Raw genomic sequence first — 25,423 nt, 5'->3', positions numbered from 1 at the left:
GTATTGTATAGACACAATACATTGTCTTAACTCCAGGGGAGAACATTATCGAGCACATTATTCAGTGGTTCTGCTCCATCATTCATAGCCTCCCTCAAAGTAACAATATCAACCCAAAAGCATTCTTGTTCATCAAATTAACAAATAAAGCACATTTTATGCTATAACTGCTTACATTACATTACATTTGAAGCCAACAGTACATACCCTGATGGTGTAATGGATAGTGTTTTGTTTCTCGTACTGGGACACCACTAAGGTAAACGTATGGGTCCCCGGAGAGGTCAACTTTATCTTGGTCAGATAATGGGGGCTGTTGATCCGAATACCATCAATATATGGAGGAGGATCAGCTGAAAAGGAAAAGGACTTCTTGCACATCAAAAAATCCTCCAGCTTGGTAAACTTCTTAGCCACTTTATAATCAGCAAATTTTACCCAGAAAGTCAGATTGTTGGTACTAAGGTCAGACTATAAGCAGACTTCAGTGCTCTCAAAAGAAAGCCTCAAGATTTGCTCATAAAGGACAAATAATATTAAGAGCAACTATCATTTTCAGGAGAGGTACATCACATGTCAGGACAAATTCTGCTCTTAAAAGTTGAGCTTAGATCCCATGACTTACAAGAAATGCTTGCCCATCTCCTACCAGTGTCTCTATCCAGAGGAAACCTACTGGGATTATGTTGAAGTTTAAAGAAAAGAATGAAGAATGTTTGAGTATTCTATACAAATAAATCTATGAAGCATCTTCTAGAGATGCTCCCTTCTCTATTGATAGGACAGTTCTAGTTGGTAAACAAGATTCTGCAACGATCTTAATGTCTTCAGGAGACAACAAAAAAGCAACAAAAAACCCACTATCTCCATCTTTTTCCCTCCCCCTTGGTATCACTGCACACATACATGTAGTTGCGTCCCAGTAGCAATGCAAATGCAGCATTTGTTATAAACATCCCAAACATTTTCTTTTACAATTAGACAATACAGTTCGTTATTCAGTCTCTAATTGGTTATTTCCAGACTTCTTTTAATTTTAGTGAAGCAAGAACAAACCTAGCCAATTACTTCAACAGACCCAGGATCAGGTCCTTTGTTCTACAAAGCAACATGGGAGAGGGGAAAGGATTAATATAAAACAATGAGAAGCTTAGGAATGGGAAAGCCCTGCCTCTGTGCCAAAGGATTAACCTGCTTTGTTCTGATCTCATTTCAACAGATGGTAAAAATAATACTGCAGCTTGACAAATTTATTTCCATGGAAAAGGGTTTTAAATGAGTTTGAGCTCGTGAGATTAAAAGTTTATAAAAGAGTTTGGGTAGCAAGAGAAAGCAGATGAATTATCCAGCTCTTGTTAATAGTCTTGCTGGAAGACCGTTTCAAGCACAACCGAACAGTTCCTTCACTGTACAAATACGTTTCATTTGCCCACTTGAGAATGTTTTCAGTATAACACACATGCAAAAGCACTGCTACAAAAACCTGCAAAATCACAAGCATGTCTTGGGCAGTAAGGTAGAGCAAATTCTTTAACAAGATCAGCTCTTGCAACAAGTGATGATTATTTGGTAAGGTCTCAGTGGATGCTTTCTGTTCAAAGAGCATTTGGATTTTAGGCAAACTGGTTGGCATAGTTAACTGAAACAAGACCAGAGAACACTATAACCCTTATCAGCCATTCCAGTAGGAGAAATAAAAAAAATGCACAGAAAATAATAATAAACAAGCACAAATTCCACTCTCTTTGTTCAGAAGAGTTTTAGAAGCTGCTCTCTGATTAACTCCTGCTATTACCTGTTGTGTGAAGAGCTATCTGAACACAACCCTAGTTCTGAAGGGGTTCCCTAACTGTAAAAGAAACAAACCAACTCCTGCTTATGACAGGATGCATTTTCACTGAATTAATTCAAGGAGGCTTTTTGTTGCTGTTGTTGTTTGTTGTTTAAATGCCAAGACCTATATGGTGACATAGAGAACAAATAAAACCATGACGTTACCAGTTCTACCTTAAGGTTGCAGTCTACCTAGCCATTACCTTTACTTCCTGTGTCTCAGATCTGCTATTTGTCTCGAAATAAAACATGCATGGCTTTCCTGCAGCTACAACAAAGCTCCAAAAATCAATCCCCTTCTTCTTAGGGTAAGCAGAATCTGACCTATAATGACCAAGAGTAATGTAACGCTTGGATAAAATTAAACATCTAAATATTTTCTTAAACATTACATACCCAATGCAGCTGAACACTTCAAAATATTTTAGAGTATCTCATGAACTTACTTTAGATACTTTGCAAAGCCATGCTCACAGAACAGTTAACATTGATCATTTAGGAGAAGCTGTAAACCAAAATCATTTCACCAATGTGGGAAATAACCATGTTATCTGATAAACAGAAGCAGTGTCTCTTTAAACATTACTGCCACTGCAAAATAAACAGGTCAATAAAGAAAATGCTGTGGCAAAATCAAGTGTTAGCAGCGCTATGGTAAAGTTCTAAATAGGGCTCAGCGCTTCTAATGCTTGCAGTTTGGTTTATTCCTTCAGTGTAGTCTATCAAAGATGGTCAAATGCTCAAACAACTATTTCGAAAGACTAACGTCTTAGAATGAGGCATCCAGTTTTAACACAAACTGTGCCTCTCTTTCCTACAAAACCCTTTGCAAGAATTCATTTACTTTTAAACATCATCTTTTTGACAATCACAGTATACTAACCTGGATAGTAAACTTTTTTGCCATCAGTCTTGTATACAACCATTGTAATGAATTCCCGATTGTGTGCAAAGTCATCCTATAAAAACACAAATTAAGTAGAGATATATATTTCTGTGGAATGTAACTAACGTTAAATCAAGTATAACATTATCTCAAACCCTTCAATCATCACATGGTATGGTCTCATAGCTGTATTTACTGAAATACCCGACCAATTCCTTTTAAAACATCTGATATAAACTTTGAACAATCTCACAGAAAAAAAGTTCAGGCCCTCAGGATTTAGAATTACTTCAGTACCCTTATGGTGTACTCTCAATTTTTCACTTTGGGTCCATTTCGACAATCTTCTATGCAGGTATCTATACCCACTGAATTTAAAATCTATATATATACACACGCATGCACACATACCTGAACGTGAAAATATAAGCTCATACTAGAGACAGCAGTATCGAAAAATTTAGAGAAGACATCACAGAATTCAATCTAGAAAGAACTTGGCACCTTATCTGTGATGTGTCTGCTGAGCAGCACCCAGACTGCAGCACCACCTTGTGGACAATGGACCTCCAGTTTGTACTGAGGATTATTAGCCAGGCTGTAAGCATCCTTCACTGGACCTTGTTTTGCATCCCAAGTACTAGAAGCAATGCAGACACTTCGTTAGATCAGTAGGATATTGATTTGCATTTTGAAAACCAACTGAAAATCCTACATGCATACAGAGCTATCTATTATCAGTAACAAAATTACCAAAGGCTAATTTTCTACTGGTATCTACAACTACTTTATTTGTAATTGCCATGTCAGAAGCTTTATCTTATATTTGTTTTTATAAACGACTTTGCTACAATACAAGCATGGTTATCAGCAATGCTAAATGCAAACAGCTTGTTTGGTATGGTGACTGCAACCACACAAAGCACAGGAAAAGGTGAACAATTCATGGATTATGAGCTAGCCAAATATTGTCACTATTGCCAATTTTTTCCCCATCGTTTTTTATTCAGGTAAACTTTAAAATTAAAATTAATCTCTTTCATGTTTGGAAAGGTGCCTGCATGAAGTCTTAAATCCTTTAGCTACCCTGTTACAAAACCTGCCTCATGAACTGTCCAGACAAGAAAAATACAGTGGGGAAAACCACAAAGTATTGGCGACGATGCAAAATGTGGCAAACTAGGAACAAAAATGGATGAAGGTATTCTTAAGTTCCATTGACCCTCTCACCCTTTTTAACTGGGCAGCCAGTGTGAATGGCTGGCTGCATTTTCAGCTGAGCTTCAAATTATTACTATCCTTCTGCCTCAGAGAATGGATGAGAGTAGCCCTGAAGAGAATATGGGGGTGTGGTACAGCACACTGGAGTGGGAAGAGAGAGGAACCCTCACTACCAGAAACTGAGGCATTTCTCCTCAAAATGGGTAACAGAAAGGCTGAATGTGATGGATACTAGGTGGGAGACAGGTATTGTGTTCAGAAAAATCAACGGCCAAGGAAGTTAACACAAGACAACTGGTGAAAAATGGAGTTTGACTGTTCTGATGTGAGTGAACACACCTTGTAAAGACAACAGGCACTGCACAAATGACTTGCAACTGTCCAGGAAAAACAATTTCAAATAAAAGCTAGGTTACTCAAGCATAGCCTAGTGACTGATTAAACAAACACGGAGTGCACAAAAATCTGATTTCTGTTCCCATACAGAGATAAAGGACTGAGGTCAGAAGCTGCTTACACAACCTTATGTCCACAGCAGCATCATAAAGGTCACAGGAGTTGTAACAACATGACAGAAACGCTCCAAGCCTGAGTTTTGAATTTAGAAATATAAAGGCAGGCTTGGGACCATGGTCAGAGTCCAGGCTCTTCAGCTGTAATTGAGAAGAATGGACGGAAGTAAACACCTCAAAAAATTTTAATGCTATATTGACAAAAAAATTATCTTGGACCAACCTGTGAATACATGTAGACTCTTTAAAAAGACTTGGGTTCCAACTCAAATAGACAACATCATAGTACTGGCACAGGTCCTCCCAGGCAATCCAGAAGATCCCTAAAAAGGGACTGCTGTTACTGTTTGCTTACCAGACACCTTGCTTTTACTCTTTTTTTCAGAAGTCTCTTTCTAGGCAAATAATAGAGGTTATATAAACCCACATTTCTGTAAAAAGTCATAATTTTGCATTGCCCATGTTCCTAAATTTAAACTTAATCCCCAAAACAAACAAGTTGAAACAAGAAAAGCAAAGAATAACTGCACATCTCCAAATTCTCAACCTGAAGCTGTCGGGGCATTTTTCATTCTCAAGCACTAATCAGGAGCATGAGAAAATATTTGTTGTAGCCAAAAAAAATACATCACTTATTGATTCTGAACTGCCTATTTCCTAAGTTTCTGAGAAAAAAAAAAACATAGTCAAATAGGCTCCTCTAGTTCAGAGACCTAGTTTAGTAGCTCAGTAAAACATTCAATAAACTTGAGTATGTTTAAATGTATTTCTAAGATACTTCATCCAATACCCATGGGATTGTTTTGGCACCCCCAATCTGCTTCGTCTTTACAATTCTCATGGATTTATTTGAATTCTCTATAGCTTGCTTAATTACAACTCCAACCAACACCACCTGCAAACTGACAGATTCCTGATGAAGTGAACTCAAAAAAAGTAACACCATCATAATGCAAGTCCCTGATATTGGCAGCTGCATATCTTGCAGCACTAAAAAAAAATATAGAGAGAATAGCTACACTTAGAAAACAAAACCAGTATGTCAATACAGTCTGAAAAATTAGCTCCCTTAAAATTTATATAAAATTACATGAATAATTTTAACTATTAGATTCTGCAGATACACAATTCCTTACTAAATGAATCACCAAGTAAATAATGAGCTAATCATTCATAACTATCAGAAAAAAACAGGACTGCTATTTTTTTCTGTATTTCTTTCTACCTTTCTTCAGGGATAAACCACAAAGATCTACATTATTTAATTATATAGCTACTTTTTATGCTTTATTACCATTGTCTATTTTCTGAGCTGTTCTTGGATCAAAGTTCAAATATTTTTGTAAATCTGGGGTCCAATTTCTTGTGTCATTTTCACTGTATCTTCCCTTCCAACGTAAGTGGCTCCAGGGATTTTTCAACTGAAGGAATCTAAGTCCCTAAAGAAATACAAAATAAAATTGCTGGATTCATCTTGTCAAGATTCCTTTTTTAAATATATGAATACAGACCAATATCTTAAGGAAATACATCATCATTAAGGCTTCTGGAATTTCCCAGTGAAGCTCAGACAAAATAAACTATATAAGCCATTAGAACAAAAATCAGTAGATACCTATCTCAGACACAAGTTTCAAGCAGGTATCTGAAAAACCTTTCTTTTTCACTCGGTACCTTATATTCTCTTATATCCAAGACTGCATAGGCATGGGTTGGAACTAAACCCCATTTTTCTCCTTCCTCTTCAGACATCACACCTGTTGCTGTTGTGATAAGGACATCCCCCTTGTGAAATCTGTTCAAAAAGAGGTGAAAAATAACACATTACCAGTTGCAAACTCACATTTGACAGACACTGCAATGGTATGCTTGTATACTATTTGTGTGACCATGATTTCAAAAAAAAAAAAAAAAAAAAAAAGGAATACATTTTTTGTAATCAGAAATCACAGTGGAACTATTTTCTTACAGTATCTAAGTACAGGCTGCACATAAAAAAATATTATTTTTGTTCCAAACAAAAAAACATCATCTGTCAACCTGAAGTTCAATCTGTAGCACTTATTAAAGTGACTCTTCACAGATCTTCAGCTGAACACAAACATGGTTTCATCAACACTTAGCTAAATCACTACATAGAGTAAATCAACAACTCCACTGACCCCAGGGTTTTGAGGTGGCTTTCCTTGTTTTTCCATGTTTTTCAAATATGAAAGAAAAATTAATCCTTCTAGGCTTTTGCAAATGTTTACGCTAAGGTTTTGTGTTATTCAGCACAGGCCTATAGGGTCTGAACATCAACAACTCAGCTCTGCAATTGTTTTGAATTGCAGTCATTAACTTCACAGCAAGTACGACTGTGAAGACCTACTAGCATGCTTTCTAGCACATGCTAAAAAGCAAGTATGCATTCAGGGTTCCTACATGGTTTACAGGGTCACTGCACTACAGATTGTCAGTCTAGCACAGATCAAAAACAACAGTGAAGCTATAATCTCATCCTAATTGCAGCCACATCTCCAAACTGCAATGCCAGAATATCTGAAAAGCTATTAGCAATTAAGTGTGACTTCCTAACCTACTGAAAAAGCACTGCAGAAACAGTCACACACTCTCATCATGGAGTTGTTTCAGTCAACAGAATATCCCCCTTCCACTGCTGTGAAATGCATAAGAAACTGGTTGCACAGAAAGTTTTGAAATAAATCAAAGTACCTGCTAGTTGATGTTTAATACAGCTGACAGCTGTATCTTGCACTGTAAGTAGAATTGTTACAGTAAGCCTGAAGATCAGTATCACAGTTTTGACCAGCTTTCTGCTGCTCCTCCAGATTTACTAGTGGAACATAACCAAGATCTTGTGATATGATTAACACCATACTCTATCCACTTGCTAGGGACAGCAGATCAAGTTCCAGGGGATACGCTTCCTATACTTCCTTCTACCTATTAAAGACTGAACTTATACAGTGGTTCCAACCTGCTCTTTGCTGCATAGTTGCTCAAATACTAATCATTTTAATTAGCTAAGAAAGAATATCTACCTCTGATAGAGCATTCTGAAAGTGCTGTCTTTATCAAAAGCTTGATTGTCAGAGTGCATGGCAATTCTTTCCGGTATCCAACCAGTCAGTGCATGGAGATCAATATTCTGAAATACAAACATTCAAAAGAAATCATAACAGATAACCCATCTATAAGCTTACAATGCCCTGCACATAAATTATAAGTGCCTTGAAAGAAACCAAGTATATGTGCTACAGTATAGTTCCACACATAAAAGGCTCAAGATTTAGACTATATAAAATTAGAAAATGAACTGATGAAGAACCAGAATTTCAAAGCTACATAAGCATTAAAAAGTGATCAATCATGCGCAGTTCTATGATGTGTTGCATTTACTTCTTTGATTCATACACTTTTAAAGCACAATCTCAGAAGAAATATTTTGAACCTTGATATTATAAATGCATTTTTAATTATTTAACTTTTATTTCTAAGGCTCAGGGTTTAGGTTTTTTATTCTTTTTGGTAAGGCCTTTCATGTTTTCCTGTTAAAAGATGCTTTAATCTCTCCATTTCATCTCCTTAAAATACTGCTTCTTTTGCTTTGTACTCCTCAAAGGAAAAGCAGGAACTATAAATGCTTGAAGGGTCAATAAACAGCACTGATGGGTGGGAATTTCAGGAATTACAAATACAACATGGACAATAAGTAAACCTGAACAGACAAGGAAGCTATAATATAGTCAAAAGACGTGGGATGGGTGGAGATTAAATGTCATGAGTCAAGCTGTTTTTCCAGATAACAAGTTAAAGGAGGACAATGTGGATAACACAGCTGTTGTCTCATGATTTTTTGCTCTGCAAAACATCAGCCCACCACTGACATAAACATACATGTTTTTATAGCATACAAAAGCATGCTACATTTACTCCTTTTGCTTATCAAGACAAACGTGGCTTTGTATATTTCCAAAGGTGATGATTACCTGTCATACCCACAAAGAATGTAATTATCAAGACACCAACTAGAACACAAACAGCACCATGGAATCAAAAATACACTATCAACATTCTTAAGAAGTTTGAATGAAAAAAAAAATCAGAAATGCTTTTTAAGTCATGAATGAAGATTATTTGGGCAACTCATTTGAGTCAACTAGCCTCTTTGAAAGAATAGCTTGCATGTCAAGTTAGCGGAAGCATTATTAATGCTTCTTCAGTAGCTACACTATAGGAACCTGAAACATATAAACACATGGAACAATATGGTAAACTTTCACAGACCAGAAGTACTTGCTCCCTCCATATACATGGAATACTTCAGTATGTTCCTTTCCTATCTGACTCTTTAACCTAAAAAGGAAAAACTGCCCTATTGATAGAATAACAGTTGAATCACAAATCAGCATAACTTCTTTTGCCTGCATCAATAATAACTTTGCCCAAAATTTTCACCTAGACTCAATAAGAACACAAATACTTTCCAACCATACATTCCAGTCCTACAGTTGCAGTACCAAGATTAACTCCATCAAACCAGAATGAGTAAGACACCTTCTTCGGCAGAGATCTCATCAAGCATGGTTAAGTACACTTGTGGAATGAAGAAACAACAACAAAAAAGAGCAACAAATAGAAGGAATCAAAGACTTGCCTCCACAAATAATTAATTTTGATCTCACTAGAAGGAAAGTTATTTGACAGGTTATCTAACTGGATTTTTTTTGCTTGTTAGAAATAATTTACTACTTACAGAATTTGATCCAGGAAAATCATATCCTCCCATGACCTTCATGTAGGCCTTTTCTATTAGTGATACCCACAATTCATTCTTATTGTTAGAATAAGAGCAGAGGAGTTCCCCGCTATGATCAACAGGTAACTGGTCATCTATGATTACCTGTGTAAAATAAACAAATGAAAAAGTCATCCTAAAGCTAATGCAGTATTCTGGAAATACTTCAAGAACTATAAAAAAAAAAAAAAAAAAAAAAAAACTCTCAGCAATATGTATCTTCTGAGACACAGACAGACCTGACCACTCTTAGATGTGGACACCCATATCAATCCTGCAGTGATTTGCCCTTGTGAACAAGAAATTGTCTTGCCAGGTGTTGCATATGCTGGTCCACCAGGTGACCAGTAAACACCTGCCTCAGTTTCCCCTATATAAAATGGAGATGTTGACAGTACTCACAAAGCGTTTAACATTTATTGAAGGCAGCTACAGAAAAGCTCGGTAATTACCAGCAGTAGAAGAAAGAAAAAAAAAGCCACCAATATCCCTCATCTAATTAGGAAAAAGAACGTATACTATGTTCAGTAGCCAGCAGGAAAATAAAGTTACATATCTACAGCAAAACAAAATGTGTCGTATTACTTTCACAGTCTCTAGTTCCAGGTTTAAATTTCTTCTCTCTAGAAAGGAAAATAATGTCAAAGCAACACTTGTGAAAATACTAATGTTTCTCCTTTAAATCATGTGGAATATACTTTGCATAAGTATAGATCATTAATGCAGTACTTGTCATGGTCCGAAACAGTTCCCCAGTATGGATGTTTCAGTCTCAAATTGACATTAGTCTACTACCAACACAGTACATTTTCTGGTCAAATCCTATTCATTTAAGAACAGACAATCTTTTTCACAAAACGCAGTCATTCATCCTAACAGAAAGCAGCTATTACGAGATCTTTTGGAAAGAGTATGAAGAGCTTGTCAAGTACATAAATGATACTTCCATGAAGTATCTGTTGGGTTGCCAACAGACTTCCTGACCGAGAGGCTATATCTTAGCATTTAATAGCATTTGAAGACTCACCCCCGCAGCCCGTTCTCTCTAAATAGAACCACTTGATTTTTGAACTCCCATAAACATTCATCATCCACAATGATCTGCAATAGTGACTGCTACACAATTTTAATTTATGTCCTTATTTATATGCACTAAGATAATTACACTTGTGAAGTCATAAAGCTGTATTATTTATCTTCAGGCATCTCCTCTCTTTACTAAAAATCTTTGGTCATCCACTTTAGTCCTTTGACCATTCCAGGCCTATAGCCTTCCTTGGAAGTTCTTCTTTGTACTTTTCTAGTTCTGCAACTTCTTTTCTGAGATGGGGTTGAGAAAAGGAATACTCATTCATGAATATGGGATGCGTTTTTTTTCTGTATGGTTTTCATAATTCCTTTATGCAATGTAAACTTATTTTTTTGAATTGAATGGGAGTAAAGCTATTCTCATGATCATCTGCAGATAAAATCTCTACCGTTACATATTTCACTACCAAAGTGAATCCCAAAAAGTTTAACAATTAAAAATCACTTTCCGTCAAAATGTTCCTAAATTTTTTGCTTTGAAAGCACAGCTTCACAGTAAAGCAGACCAATCCTTCAAAATATATGGTTTAAACAGTAACAGTATTAAGTTTCCCCCCTAATCATTTACCTTTCTAGGTACACCATTGATATGAAGTTTCACCATGTATTTGCCACATGGATTGTACTCTGGTTCCCCTTTCTTATTCTGAGGGTAAATGATACTGTTAAAAAAAAAAAAGAATAAGAAATTGTGACAAAGTACATGGCTGTAGATACACTGATAACACGAGAAGTGGGATTAATATGGTCTGTTTCTAGAATTCACGCTAAGGATAAATGTGAAATTTTTATATGAAAGAGTCACTCAAATTTAGTAAAAGTGATAATAGTGTTTAAGTAGGCTTTATTTTCATACCTTACTCTTGCTGCGGTTCCTCCCTTAATAGACTAAGAAAAAGTACACAAGTAACCTAATCGTTTCTCTAACAGAAGCAATGCAAACACCTTTATCTTACTGTTACACATACTGAAGATATGCAAATACCATTTAAATACAGTAAGTGCCTGAAGGATAGTCAAAGGTTTGAAGACTGCAATGCTACAGGACTCAATGTTGATGAAAAGAATGCATCTTCACTTCAAGAAGTACAGGCTGAAACAAAATTCCAAGCACAACATTCACACACTGGTCTGGCAATGGGCTCCTGACAGACAGACAGCCAAACCCATGCTAAATTTATCGTAGTATGCTAAACTGAATTGAGATAGTGTTGTTAACATTAACTCTGCAGTGAGATTGAAGATAGACCATCTGGCAGCCTTTAGTACAGCAAATGAAGAAAACAAACCTATAAAACGTTTTAAGTAACATTTCTATTAAAAACAAAGCAAGCCTTCCAAACTATTTGTTCTTCTCAAAGCACATCTGAAATTAGACTCCAATGTCTTTATACTCATCTACCTCAAATTGTTTTCATTTTTGGAAATGCTAAAGCCACACAAGTCCCACGGAGATGAAGGTGAAACAAACACTAACTTTTACTGTGTATAGTCATACAAATATAGAATCTCAGCTAAAGTTGATGAAAGTAGAGAATACTAATCCAAATATTTTTCCGTTAGTCATATAACTATACAACTTAACAGGTATCAATTTACATACCACCACTGCAGACATACTGCCAAAGCTCAGCACTATTAAATCTGACAAAATCATAGAAAATAGTAGCTATTTACCTTGTAATCAACTTTTTGTTATATCTTCTTTCATATGCTGCACTGATAGCTAGTGATGCCACAAAAGAACAGTCTGACACTATTGTCTATAAAGAAAAGAGAACAACGATGTGATTTACTAATACTTAGATACTGGAAAAAAAACAAACAGGGTGTGTGGAAAGGTGAAAAATGTTATCGTTGGTTATGCCCTTCAAAAGGGAAAGGACTTACACCGAGAGAAACAAGAGTTACTACAAAAAGGCAGGAAACATGTTGCTTCCTATACTGAGCAAACTACCTTTATTAAATCTTTTAAATGTGATGAGAGACAAGTGCAGCTACTTCATCATTCACTCACACTTAACCTCTTTTTTTGCCCAAAACACACTCCGTAGTGTAAACTATACTCAATGGCAAAATCTGTTGCCGATTTCAAAATAGCTTAGCCCATCTGCAACTTAACACTACACAAAAACATTTCCACTATTCTCAGTGGGCCACTTGTGCTTTAAATACAAAAATTAAAATCTTGCCCGTTACTTTTTGCATGAAATAAACTGTTTGCCACAGAGTACACCTTGCCTTTTTTCATGCGAACTTTACTACTGTTTTTGGAAGAAAGGATTTTCAGCTGGAATTCAAATTCTGGTTTTCATTTCCATTGATGACATACCTCTTCATTTTCATGGCTAGAAAACGCATGGAATCTGAGGTGGTACTATTTCTTGATTTGTTTACTTAGTCTCGAGAGAGTTAAGGAAAGTTCTCTCACATTTAGAGGTTCATTTCTGAAAAAATGTGCTTTTTCTCCTTTATAAGGTCTCACATTCCCTGCAATCAACTCTAACAGCATACATTTCTCTTTGGGAACAACTTACCTGTTTTATGCTGAAACTTGATACGGTATAAATCATCGTAGGGTTATTTGTTATGTCATCTGGCCGTACCCACTTGGCAAACATTGCTTTCTGTTTGGGGGATAACGGTAACTTCCCACATTTATCGCTAGATTTGAGAGAGGAAGGAAGTAGAAATAAGTCAACAGCTTAGAAAAACTTCTCATGGTATATCCAGATCTTGTACTTCTGACAGATGGTACAAAATATGCACAGAACAGGTACACAGCTGTAAGACAACTTCAAAGAACAGTACTCCATAGTTGATTTGGGGCAAAAAAAGCAAAAATATTGAAAATGTGAAATAAAACCCAGGAGGTTCCTTCACAAGACTGAACAGGAAAAAGGAATTGCAAAAAGCCATCTATACTAGCAGAAACCCAAATTACTTCCTTTACTTCAACAGGATGAACTAATACTGAAAAGTTTCTTTAGTTCAGAAAATATCAAGCTTTATCTGATTGTCAAGCCTTCAGTAGAAAACTGAAAAAAAAAAACAACTACCAACCAGATGTCTTGTCTATTATGACTATGTAATCTGAACCTATACCATGGCCCATGAATAAACATCTAGAGGTTTATATATCACTCTTCCTCTGAATAGTTCTTTAGAGAAGAAACAGCTATCACCTTCATTTTACAGGTGGGATAACTGAGGCAAAGTAATATACACAGCAGTCAGGAAGTGGACCCAAACTTCCATCTTAGTTCAATACTCCAAAAAGCCAAATAAAATGTTCTGCTGGTAGGCCTGAAGAAACAACTGCAGGATCTGCTTACATTAAAGTTCAAAGACCAGGCTGGATAAAGGAGGCCACAGTATTGAAATAACTCAGTCTGAATTATGCTTAAAATCCTACTTAAGCAGTTTTAAATTCTGAGGAAGAAAAACACAGCAATAATATGGGAAAGCTTTGGAAATAAAAACAGAACAAGATCAGTAATTGAATAGCACTTACGAAAATGGCATAGGAAAGGCAAAACGTTCCCTCAGATCAACACTCATGAAAGGGACATATTCAATACCATTAATTTTTGAAGTCTTTCTGTAAATCGTAAGAGAAAAATACAGTTACAAACTTATCTATCATCTTTTCAAGACTAAATTCATAAAAGTTCATCAAATTAGTTTTTAAAACAAACAAGCAAACAAACAAAAAAAACAAACGGTGCCTTTGAAGACAAGATGACCACCTCTTGCAAATGTAATAAGCACTGTCATTCATTTGATTTTGAGATGTGCAGCATTTGGTGGCTTAGTCACTAATCCAACAGGTACGTACCTGTGGGCAAGTCACCATGCCAGAGAGAAATGACTAAGCCACAAACCTGTTCTAGGTCTAGAAGTAACATGTAAAAAATACCTTATTCTAAACAGAATTTCTCAAGTCCCTTCAGCAACTCGTTGAAGAGAATTTTAGGGTAAATTGACAACAATTAACACTTAGGGACATGAAATTTCATCTAATTGGTAGTATTTTGGAATGCTTTGTCAAACAAAAACCAATAAACACACTGCATATGTTAATTAGTACATTTTTGATTGAAGTACATAGAATGTTTTTTTAAAAAAAGAGAATCATACTTAAATGTGAATGCAATTAAGTTGTAATCAAGAATTTAGCTGAAAAAGATACGTGAAATATTTTAAAATCATATTATAATGAAAGATAAGACACAACTAATTTATCTGGCAAGACTTAACACTCCCCCCAAAATCCACAGAACAGAAATATATCTGCACAAACAAATGCAATTTTAATAAGGCAATTCTACATGGTCTGCAACTTTTCAGATGCACATACACTTCCATCTTTAGGACTACATCCTTAGTCCATTTAAGTCCCTGAAACTAAAGTAACAGACAAAATATTTTAAGATCAAATCCTGGACAGCGTTGAACATCATCCTGAACACAATGGTCTTATTGACCATGAAGGTAGAAGGAAGAATGCTGAAACACCTATCAAACAACGCATTTTTGCATATAATTAATATTTTTCAAAATTCACAATTTAGCCTAAAGAGTTTATGGATTCCTTACTATTCGTATATTATGACTCCTATAATAACAAAAATCAATGCAAAAAGAACAAGATATAATAAAAGGCATAATCCTGAAATATATTATGCTTCCTCAATTTCCAATGAAATATTAATTGTATCATCTGTAAAAACAACTTTGTACCTTGGCATCTCAGAGTTGGATCTTTCATAAATTCAATCAGGTATATACAAAAATAAAGCTATAAAAAAATAATTCTGGCAGTCAATTATAAAAAATTGTCTTCTAAATACACTCCAGGTAGTATGCTCCGTGAATAAAAGCTACTGATTGCATGACCACAGAGAAAACAATTTAACATCTATATAATGACAACAACAGAGTTAATAAGTAGTGTTTTTCCAAGACTGTTCTGTGTATAATAATTTACTGTCTAAGATACACTAAGAATGCGTGCACAAATTTTAAAACTTTGGAAAAGCTTGGCCTCAACTTACCTGAGTACTTCAATCTCCTCTGCGGTGTATCTCTGACCTTGAGATTCACTAGCTTGTACCGCTCTGATTGTCTGTGGTTTATCATTTAAAGAAAAATCAGGTCCCAATGGAAAAAACGTTCTGACCGGATGATTTGGTTTAGCTGCATTTGACTTCTCCTTCTGAGATGACTTTGACATCGATACCTTCAGTGCCTCTGCTCTAAAGCAAATAAAAATGCATTCTATTTACAATTGTAATAAAAATATAAAGTTATGTTTCAGTCATTTATTTCCTTGTTCATGCTCCCATATTTGTTAAATGGGATGAACAAATGCTTAAATTGACCGATACCACTTTTCCTATGAAAAATCAATTCACAAATAACATCAATAGATAATAGGTGTTTTAGAAAACGTTCAGTACTGATGCCAGTACTTCTTAACTTTCCCATTCTAGAATAAATGAAAATCCACCATTTGCAACTCAAATATGAACTACTTTCAGCAGAACTCATCAGATTTTGTCACCTTTAAGACTATGCTAGTAGGAGAATTTGGGTAAACATTCATTATCTGGAACCTCAGAAAAAGACCACAAACTCTGAGAGAAAAAATTCCCTCTTAAGAGTAATTCACTGACAGGACACAGTAGGATCAGACCGACCCTACATGGTGATCATAGGATCACCAACATTGGCTTCAGCACCACCTACTGCTTTGCCTTCTCTCAGAAATTCAGGATTTAATTTGTCTAAAAACTACCATAACAGAAAAACCTACTACCTTTACCATAACCCAGCATTTCAACTGCTTGAAGACTGTGTATTCAAGAGACATATTTTTTGTTGTTGCATTGAACTGCTGGCTTGCTACACATTCAAATCAGTACTTTTTTTTAAAAACACAGACTGAAAAAGTGCTGGAAAACAGCTTATACTGAAAAAGCCCAGTACAGTCCATTTTTTTCCATCGTACTGTTGGAAAAAGGACTTACATTGAACTCACACTCACGTAACTTGTTTTAGACATAGACTCCCATGCACTAGATTTACCCATACAATTAAATTGCTGCCTTGAGCTAAGTATTATACTCACCTATCCAGTGCTTGCCGAGCCAGCTGTTTCAGTTTTGACTGCAGGCCTGCTTCTGAAGTTTCAGTAGCCTTAAATTCAAAACAAAACAGAAAAGCTACACATCCAAAGAAAACACACGTTTTATAAGCTCAGTTGGTACAATTCCACACTTTTAAATTACAGCCAACAGTAACTACCCATTTTTTCCAATTTTCCTTTGAAACGAGCAGATGTGTTTTTTAAAAATCTCAGCATAAAAAGTGTACTAAGTGAATATCATTTTGCAATCCTAGCAAATGCTTGTAGAATGAAAGCGTTATTTAAAATTCTTCAGTGTGGGAAATACTATACGCAAAAAACTGCCAGAAGGATTAACCATACTAAAATTCTGAACAGGAAAAAATATTAAAAAGCAAATGTTATGTACACTACTGAACGTAGATGTGTTCTTTTTTTTTTTCCTCCTATAACCAAGTCAAAAATAACCATAGTAACTTCGGAAAAGATAGATTTGAATGTTCGCTTTTGTTGAAAGAGTCTACTTGAAAGTTAAAAATCTTGTTCTTGCAGATGTGAAGCATAAAATTATCCACATCACGGCACCAAAACAGTTATCAAGTGTGCTAACTTCTATTCCCAGTTGGGAGGTAGGCCATAATAGATTACTCGTACAACCAGTTTACACTTTTTTTTGCTTCCAAGTGAAGCATGATTAGTGGAACTAGGTAATCTGCAAGAGACACAGCATGAGGTGTGGCTCTTTCTGTGACACCCACAAGCAGGTTTCAGGGTTTGGCTTCGTACCTTGACTGATTCTAGGTCAATTGAGGAAACAAAAAGCAAGCTACTTTCACCCTAAGAAATGAAACTAGAAGCACTCTTTATAAGGAACTACTTTTATCTGGTAATAAATTACTCTTAAGAGTTCCTGGTTGGAAAAGACTTCGAAAGATCCATGAAGGTAAGCAGTGGATGTGGTACTCCTACAGACCCATCCAGGAGACAGCCACAGAAGAAAAGGAATGGCTGATCTCTGACTGCTTCAAGGGTAAGAAAGTGAAACTCTCCACCTGAATACACAGAGCAGAAAACAAAATAGTACTGCTTCAAGATAGAGTTCCTTCAATCGTCTTTCATCCTAGGAAGACACTTTTTGATCCCCTCGAGGGATAAAGCCTACAGTCACCTTAATAAAACAATATGCTAATCAAGACCAAAGGAAAGTTCAGTAGTATCTGCACACAACAAAAGATCAGGTAACATCAGTTGTTAACATGAGATAATTTCAGAGTAACTTCTACATAGGTAAGTAATATTTGCATGCACTAACAGAACAGAAAGAGGAATGCAGCAGAGGAAAAAAGTATGCTGCTGCAGTAAGTTTTATATAATAGACTGAAGAAGTTCTGATGCAACAGCTCAAATGGAAAAAAACAAAAACAAAACAGAGCAGTTCTACTAGAGCTCTTGGTCTGATTATGTTGTATCGCCAAGGTTTTTCAGGCTACCTAAAACTGGTTTGCAAAAAGCAGAACAAAGGTTTTACTCTAGTATGCAGCAATAGTAATGTCTCCCTCCCAACAACCCACATATATTCACACTATAAAAAGGGAAGAGAAGAGGAGAAAAGAAAAACAGACTTGGTGGAGTTACATTATGATGGTGAGCTCTTCCTATAATGAGTTAGTTATGACAACTGGACTTAAGAGAAAAAAGCAGTACCTGTAATTACATTCTTCTTATATTACAGCCAATTTATCCCTACCATTAACTTCAACATGAATCAAATTCACTCATAACAGTTTTAATGTTGAGCACTGAGTAATCAAGTGATACTTTTTTTTCTTACTAGTTTTGGCATTGGGGACTTACGTTTTCAGGAAGTGTTACATGAAAAATTTCTCAAAAATTACTTCCTTTAATAAACTCAGAAAGTAATACAGCTGACATACTGGCAAGTCATCTTCAATCTTAACTGTTCTTAATTTCTGCTTTAACATTGCATTCACTCTAGTGCAGAAATTAACAAGAAAAAAATTCCAGAATATTTCTAGTTTTTAGTATAATCTGGTTCAGAGAAAAATACACAAATCACAAGTCCCCATGAATTTTGTGTTGAACAACGTAACAATGGGAAGAAACATTACAAAAACATCCAATGGAAGAAAGATCCAAAAGCAGTTTTTAGAAATACAGGTACTCCATTTTTAAGCCAGTCTTTAGGGGTCAGTCACTTGTGTAAGTGGAAGAATTTCTTACCATCACATAATTCCACCAAGTTAACTTGTAGCTTAACATACTGTTTTCAAACAGAGTTCCACCGCTTCTGTGTACAACTCTATAGCTTCTTCTGCGTTGCCTTTGTCATCTTCATCAAAAGCCTGCGTAACGAGGAAGTGAGCACGCTCCAAGTCCAACTGTTGCTTTGACTTCAGAGGATCTGTTTTCTGTGACTGAACTAAATGAAAAAGAGTATTTAGCATTCGACAGTAGCAGACACGTCAAAGCATCCTTAACACAGTACTGAAGCCCTAGCAGTTCTACCAGATGAGCATTATCTACTTTTTGACTGGAAACAAAAACTTCGCTACAGACATCTCTGCAACGATGAAAAACAAACACTCTCCCCAAAAGCAGGGACATGCTCTCAGGATATTTCACATGCCAAGTAAGGTACACAGAATCTTTCATATTACACTAAAGACAAGATTGTTTCATTATATGAAATATTGTATCCTTTGTGAAAATGTATCACCTGCTGCAATATATATGTTCCTTAGGTGTCCCTCTCATTGAATATTTTTATTAATGACCTGAAGGAGAATTTGTGCATTTTCATCAAGACTGCAGACCCCACCAAACCAATTTACTCCAGGGCACAGCTGTATTCAAAAGGACACAGACAAACTAAAGTAACAGGGTGACAGAAACCACAGAAAGTTCTACCAGGAGATGTGCCATGCCCCACACCTGGGACAGACCAACACCAGACGGACTGGGATTGCCCAGCTGGGGAACAGCTCTGCAGAAAAGGGCATGGGAGTCCCTGAGTACTTCCCTACTCAGTGCCCGGTAGGCTGTATCTGGAATACTGTGTTCAATCACCAGGGTCCCTAATCATGGTCAGGAGCAGGAGAATTTGTCCTGCTACCTAATAGCAATCTGCTGGTAATCATCAGTTTAACAAGGAAATGGATTCAGCCTCTTCAGCGTGGTGCAAAGCAAGGGAGTGAGAGAACTGCCTACAGACTGAAACGGAAAGTTCAACTAGACACAAAATAATAATCGTACAAGAAAGATAATTGCACCCTGGAACACAGGCCCAGATACATTGGGGAATTTCTGTCTGTAGTGATTTCCTGGACTTGGCCAGACCCAAGCAACCTAATCCAAAAATCAGCATCTACCCTGATTTGAGCACGAGACTGGTCTATAGACCTCCCACCATCCCACTTGGGCTGAGATTCTAAAGGAGAATTACAGGTGTACAATAACTGGGGATTTTGATTTATGTCCAAACACTTCTTGTGTTATTTCACCCTCTTGAAGTTAATAATTCTACATAAATATCCAAACACACCTGCTTTGAACCCATCATGGTGCTGAGGCTTAGATGGAAGTTTTGATTAGTTCCTGATTGTTTTTTGTTGTTGTTGTTGCTATGCTTAATTATTTTATCAGGTTTGCTGTGCAGATATGGTTCCTAGGAATACTTAAAAGGAAAGAATATCCACACTCAAGTGCTTAGGAAATAAGTGCTTCACTTCTGAGGTATTACAGAACTCAAAATACTGATGTGCTTATTGTATTTATGGTCTGTTACACGGTGCAAAAAAAATAATAATAGAAACATGAAAAGCAGAGCGAACATCACAGATAAATATTTCACAGCACTGAAAGGCGTTCTACTCAATTGAAACAAAGGCTTAATTAGAAAGCTCCTTACCCACCTGCTGAATGGAGAGCTTGAACTCTCTCCAAGTACTCATTTATTTTTTCTTGAATGTTTTCCAAGCTTGACCCTGCCATCCCAGCATAAATCAAGGCTTGTGCAGCTTCCTGAAAGGAAAAGAATTTGAAACAAAGATAATATTTCCTGCCTGGAAAATTATTCTCAATGAACAGAGGGCCTCTAACTGCCATAAGTTGCATGAAAACAGGACCTGACATCTACATAATGACTCAGTGGCTAGAGGGAAAGATCTGTTGCAAGGAAGTTATAAATGAAATCCAATCTCCTACACTCAATTTCTCACACATGGGACAACCCATAAAACTATAATAAACCTTCTGAAGTTCTTTAAGGCCTGATCTTAGATCTGCACATATAGTTTAATCCACAAACTCAGAAACGTTAAATAAACTTTCTCAAGCATGCACCAAAATCATTTAAGTAAAGCTCACAGGTTGCAAGCTGTCTTTTATTTTTAAAGCTTCAGATTTATGGTTTAAACAAACAAACAAAAAAAGAAAATGCTACTGAACTTATTCACATTGAATTTGATAATAATGAGAAGAAAACCAATACAAAAACTTTTCGAAATCAAACCCATAGAATTTTGGTTTATGAAGTCTTTTCTATTAGTGTTACTCATATAATGCTATCAAATCTCAAAATTCTATAAAATTAAAGTTTCCTAGCTCCTCAAACTTTGATCTTTAAATGTTTGTAAGCACATAAAACACTGGATATTAATCAAAGTACATCAAGGACTGAGTGTAGGTCTCCAGCTCAGATGCAGAGCGTGTTTATCCACATTAAGGCTATTTCTATACCGCACAAATCTATGTAGAAAAAATGCCTTCAGTTGCATAAGCTGCCTATCTATTCACTACATTTATGAAAAACACATTAAGGTTTGGTAGGGTGGTAATCAACAGCCACAGCTGACGCAGTCTCACAAGCATACAGAAAACTGAAATTTGTCACTCCTAAAAACGAAGATAAAAACCTTACTTTGTCCTCATTATTGTCACAGGGGGAAAAGCAAAGAACAGACAGACTTCTGCAGCAGTGCTTTTCTTCCTAGCAGCAGCAGATGAGAAGGTGGCAGTCACATAGCAGGCTGTGTTAGTAGGAAGCAGAGCAGTAACTCCCTGAGAGCTGCTCCACAAAGATGGTCTCCAGAAAGGCTGCTCCTTGTGGGGCAAGCAGTCACAGCTGGCATCTTTTGCTCTTGTGGCTATGATGTTGTCAAGCTTATCAGTTTATTCCCATAGGCACCTGCCTAGTTTGCCCAAGCTTAAATACAGCCTGTACTTATCAGGATAAATATTTTAGCGATGGGCATCGCAGAACCAAGAGCTTCATGCTCATGGTTAACATCCATCACCACATTACAAAGGAAAAGAGAAGTGCTGTTCCTTTTATGCGTAGCAATTAACTACTGCTAAGGTGTGGCATACAGCTATTTGGGAGAAAAAACATTCTACAGATACCTGCTGAAGGACCATACGCACGTCTGTGGCGTACCAGAAGTACAGATAGATCAGACAGATCTCGTATCCCCTTGTAACCTGTCTGTGTATGACGCACAAAACAAATGTGGCTCTTCAACCCAATATGTCAAAAAAACATGCATAATTGATGCTTCTCCTGCGGTTTGTTTCAAGCACAACTGTTCTACCTGGCTTGAAGAGGCAGAGTGACAATAAATTTCCACACATTAAGCCTCCAAATGCCTGCAGAGCCAGCACACCGGCTGTTTACATGACGGAAGCACAGTTCAGAGCTGGCATTTACGACCAACAACGTCGCACAACAGCACCCACTTCCCACAAACACACTCAGCTCACCCCACATTAACTATTTAAGACCTTTTCCACACCTCTGGTGCCCGCAGGCACCCCAACACTGCGCTCACCCACTTCAGAGCCCCGGGGCTGGGACCCCACCGCCCCCCGGCGCTTCCCCCCCCCGCCCCATACCCTGTAGTAGAAGACGGCCTCCTGGTAGCGCCCGCTCTGGTCCCGCTGCACCGCCAGCTGCGCGAACTTCACCGCGTCCAGCTCCAAGGTGCTGGCGTCCATGGCCGGGCCCTGCCGCCCCCTCCCCGGCCCCTCTCACCCTGTCCCTTCCCTTCCCTTCCTTTCCCTTCCCTTCCCCTCCCCGCCCTGACGCGGAAGCCGGGCGGCGCATGCGCGCCCCGGGGAGGGTGCTTGAGATGGCGCCCGCCTGCGGTGTGGCGGTGGGGAGTGCGCTCCCGGTTTGTTTGTTTGTTTGTTTTCTGCTTTTTATTTTTATTCTTTTTTAATGGAGGTGTTCAGTGCAGTAGGTACTGCAAAGCCCTGTGCTGTGCAGGTGGCTCTTTTAGTTCACAGAATCATGCGCTCACAGAATCATGAAGGTTGGAAGAGACCTCCAAGATCACCTGGTCCAAACACCCCCCTACCACCAATGTCACCCACTAAACCATGTCCCCAAGCACCTCATCCAACCACATTAAACACCCCCAGAGACAATGACTTTACCACCTCCCTGGGCAACCCATCCCAATGCCCGACTGATCTTTCTGAGAAGAAATGTCTCCTTATTTCCAATCTGAACCTCTCCTGGCGCAACTTGAGGTCATTCCCTCTGGTCCTATCACTAGTTATCTGTGAGAAGAGGGCAACCCCAGCTCCCCTCACCTTCCTTTCAGGCAGTTGTAGAGATCAATAAGGTCTCCCCTGAGCCTTCTCTTCTCCAGGCTAAACAACCCCAGTTCCCTCAGCCACTCCTCACAGGACTTGTGCTCCAGGCCCTTCACCATCTTTATAGTCCTTCTCTGGATACTCTCCAGGGCCTCGATGTCCTTCTTGTAGCAAGGGGCCCAAGGCTGAACACGGCACTCGAGGTGCGACCTCAGCAGAGCAGAGTACAGGGACACGATCACCTCCCTGGTCCTGCTGGCTGCACTGTTCCTGATACAAGCCAGGATGCTGTTGCCCTTCTTGGCCACCTGGGCACACTGCTGGATCGTGTTCAGGCGAGCATCAGCCAGCACCCCCAGATCTCTTCCTCTGCACAGCTTTCCAGCCACTGTGCCCCAAGCCTGTAGCACTGCATGGGGTTGTTGAGGCCAAAGTGCAGGACCCAGCACTTAGCCATGTTGAATCTCATCCCTTTGTCCTCTCCCCGTCGACCCTCTGCAGGGCCTTCCTACCCTCCAGCAGATCAGTGCTTCCCCCCAGCTTGGTGTCATCTGCAGACTTACTGAGTGTGCACTGAGTGTCCAAATCATCAATAAAGATATTAAAGAGGATGATCCCCAACACCGACCCCTGGGGAACTCCACTGGTGACTGGTTGCCAGGGGGATTTCACTCCATTCACCACTAAACCCTGAGCCCAGCCATCCAGCCAGTTGTTAACCCAGCAAAAAGTGTACCTGTCCAAACCATAGGCTGCCCACTTCTCTAGGAGAATACTGTGGGAGACTGTATCAAAGGCTTTGCTGAAGTCTAGGTAACCTATTTCAACAGGCTGTCCCTCATCCTCCAGGTGGGTCACCCAGTCATAGAAGGAGATGAGGTTGGTCAGGCAGCACTTGCCTTTAATGAATCTGTGCAGACTGGGCCTGATCCCATGGTTGTCCCACATATGCTGCATGATTGCATTCAAGATGACCTGTACCATCACCTTTCCTGGTACCAAGGTCAGGCTGACAGACCTGTAGTTCCCTAGGTCCTCCTCACAGCCCTTCTTATAGATGGGCATCACATTAGCAAGTCTCCAGTCATCTGGGACCTCTCCAGATGACCATGACTACTGATTGATGATGGAAAGTGACCCAGCAATCACATCCACCAACTCCCTCAGCACCGTCGAGTGGATCCCATGTGGCTCCATGGACTTGTGACAGTCTCCTGTCATATCTCAGGAGATATGAAAATATGTCATATTTCAGGAGATATGAAAATATGCCCTGGAAATGTATCTGGAGGCTTTTGGAGCACCTCTCCTATGCAGAAAGTCTGAGAGAGCTGGGGATGTTCAGCCTAGAGAAGAGAAGGCTCTGGGGAGACCTTATTGCAGCTTTTCAATACTTAAAGGGGGCTTATAAAAAAGATAGAGAGCAACTTTTTGCTCAGGCAGATAATGATAGTGCAACAGGGAACAGTTTTAGACTAAAAGAGAGTAGATTTCGATTATATATAAGGAAGAAATTTTTTACTGTGATGGTCGTGAGGTACAGGAACAGGTTGCCCAGAGAAGCTGTGGATGCCCCAGCCCTGGAGGTGTTCAAGGCCAGGCTGGATGGGGCTTTGGGCAACCTAGCATGGTGGGAGGTGTCCCTGCCCATGGCAGGGAGATGGATTGGGGTGATCTTTAAGGTCCCTTCCAACCCAACCCATTCTTTGATTCTGAATAGACTTAATAAGAGGTGCAGATAAATGTTGGAATACTAAGTACTGAAATACTAAAATCTATTATTTTTCACCTCCAAATTTCATACGTATAGAGATACTGTTCTCATTCTATCTTCTTTTCTGCCTTATGCTTTTTAAACTTTATAGACTGCAGTGATATAAAATGCAGTAATATTCTATGTAAAAGATGACTTGCTTCTCATCATCTGCCTGGTCCTCAGATTTGGAGGACCCTGACTGAGGGAACAGTGACTTTCTGCCTGTGGTCACTGGACTTGTAAGGGACCTGTTGTATAGGCTAAACGTTCACAAGTCCATGGGGCCTGATGGAGTTCACCCCAGAGTACTGAGGGAGTTAGTGGATGTTACAGTTTGCTAGCTACAGCTAACTAGTTCCCTATCAACAATTTACTGAAGGCCTTGGGAGTCTGGGGAGGTGTCTACCAGCTGGAGGTTAGCCCATAGAACCACAGAACGACTTGGGTTGGAAGGGACCTTAAAGATCATCGAGTTCCAACCCCCTGCCATGTTACACCCATTTACAGAAAAGACACAAGAAAAGGCCCCAGAAGCTACAGACCTGTTAGTTTAACGTCAGTCCCTGGAAAAGTTCCAGAG

General features: G+C 38.4%; 1 protein-coding gene across 3 annotated transcripts in view; it reads right to left on the bottom strand.

The window, feature by feature from the left end:
* Nucleotides 1-22,560, bottom strand: part of CAPN7 (calpain 7) — a 31,335-nt gene extending 8,775 nt beyond the window's left edge. The window contains exons 1-17 of one of the 3 annotated variants that reach the window (XM_038173691.2): nt 22,383-22,560; nt 20,405-20,513; nt 18,755-18,912; nt 16,476-16,543; nt 15,400-15,600; nt 13,857-13,943; nt 12,880-13,006; nt 12,020-12,105; nt 10,911-11,004; nt 9,212-9,358; nt 7,497-7,603; nt 6,127-6,247; nt 5,747-5,891; nt 4,676-4,775; nt 3,224-3,359; nt 2,717-2,792; nt 208-353 (exon numbers count right to left, since the gene is read on the bottom strand). In XM_038173691.2, coding sequence (XP_038029619.2) covers nt 208-353; nt 2,717-2,792; nt 3,224-3,359; nt 4,676-4,775; nt 5,747-5,891; nt 6,127-6,247; nt 7,497-7,603; nt 9,212-9,358; nt 10,911-11,004; nt 12,020-12,105; nt 12,880-13,006; nt 13,857-13,943; nt 15,400-15,600; nt 16,476-16,543; nt 18,755-18,912; nt 20,405-20,513; nt 22,383-22,484 — 2,010 coding nt within the window. In that variant the 5' untranslated portion in view covers nt 22,485-22,560. Of the gene's footprint in view, nt 1-207; nt 354-2,716; nt 2,793-3,223; nt 3,360-4,675; nt 4,776-5,746; nt 5,892-6,126; nt 6,248-7,496; nt 7,604-9,211; nt 9,359-10,910; nt 11,005-12,019; nt 12,106-12,879; nt 13,007-13,856; nt 13,944-15,399; nt 15,601-16,475; nt 16,544-18,713; nt 18,913-20,404; nt 20,514-22,382 lie in introns of those variants that run through there. The other 2 variants (XM_038173693.2, XM_038173692.2) reach the window with 2 other exon arrangements.
* Between the last annotated feature and the right edge of the window lie 2,863 nt (nt 22,561-25,423).

Source organism: Anas platyrhynchos, chromosome 2, assembly GCF_047663525.1.
Source record: "Anas platyrhynchos isolate ZD024472 breed Pekin duck chromosome 2, IASCAAS_PekinDuck_T2T, whole genome shotgun sequence".
Lineage (NCBI taxonomy): Eukaryota > Metazoa > Chordata > Aves > Anseriformes > Anatidae > Anas > Anas platyrhynchos.
Note: the sequence above shows the minus strand (reverse complement) of the source record. Positions and strands in the feature narration are given on the sequence as shown.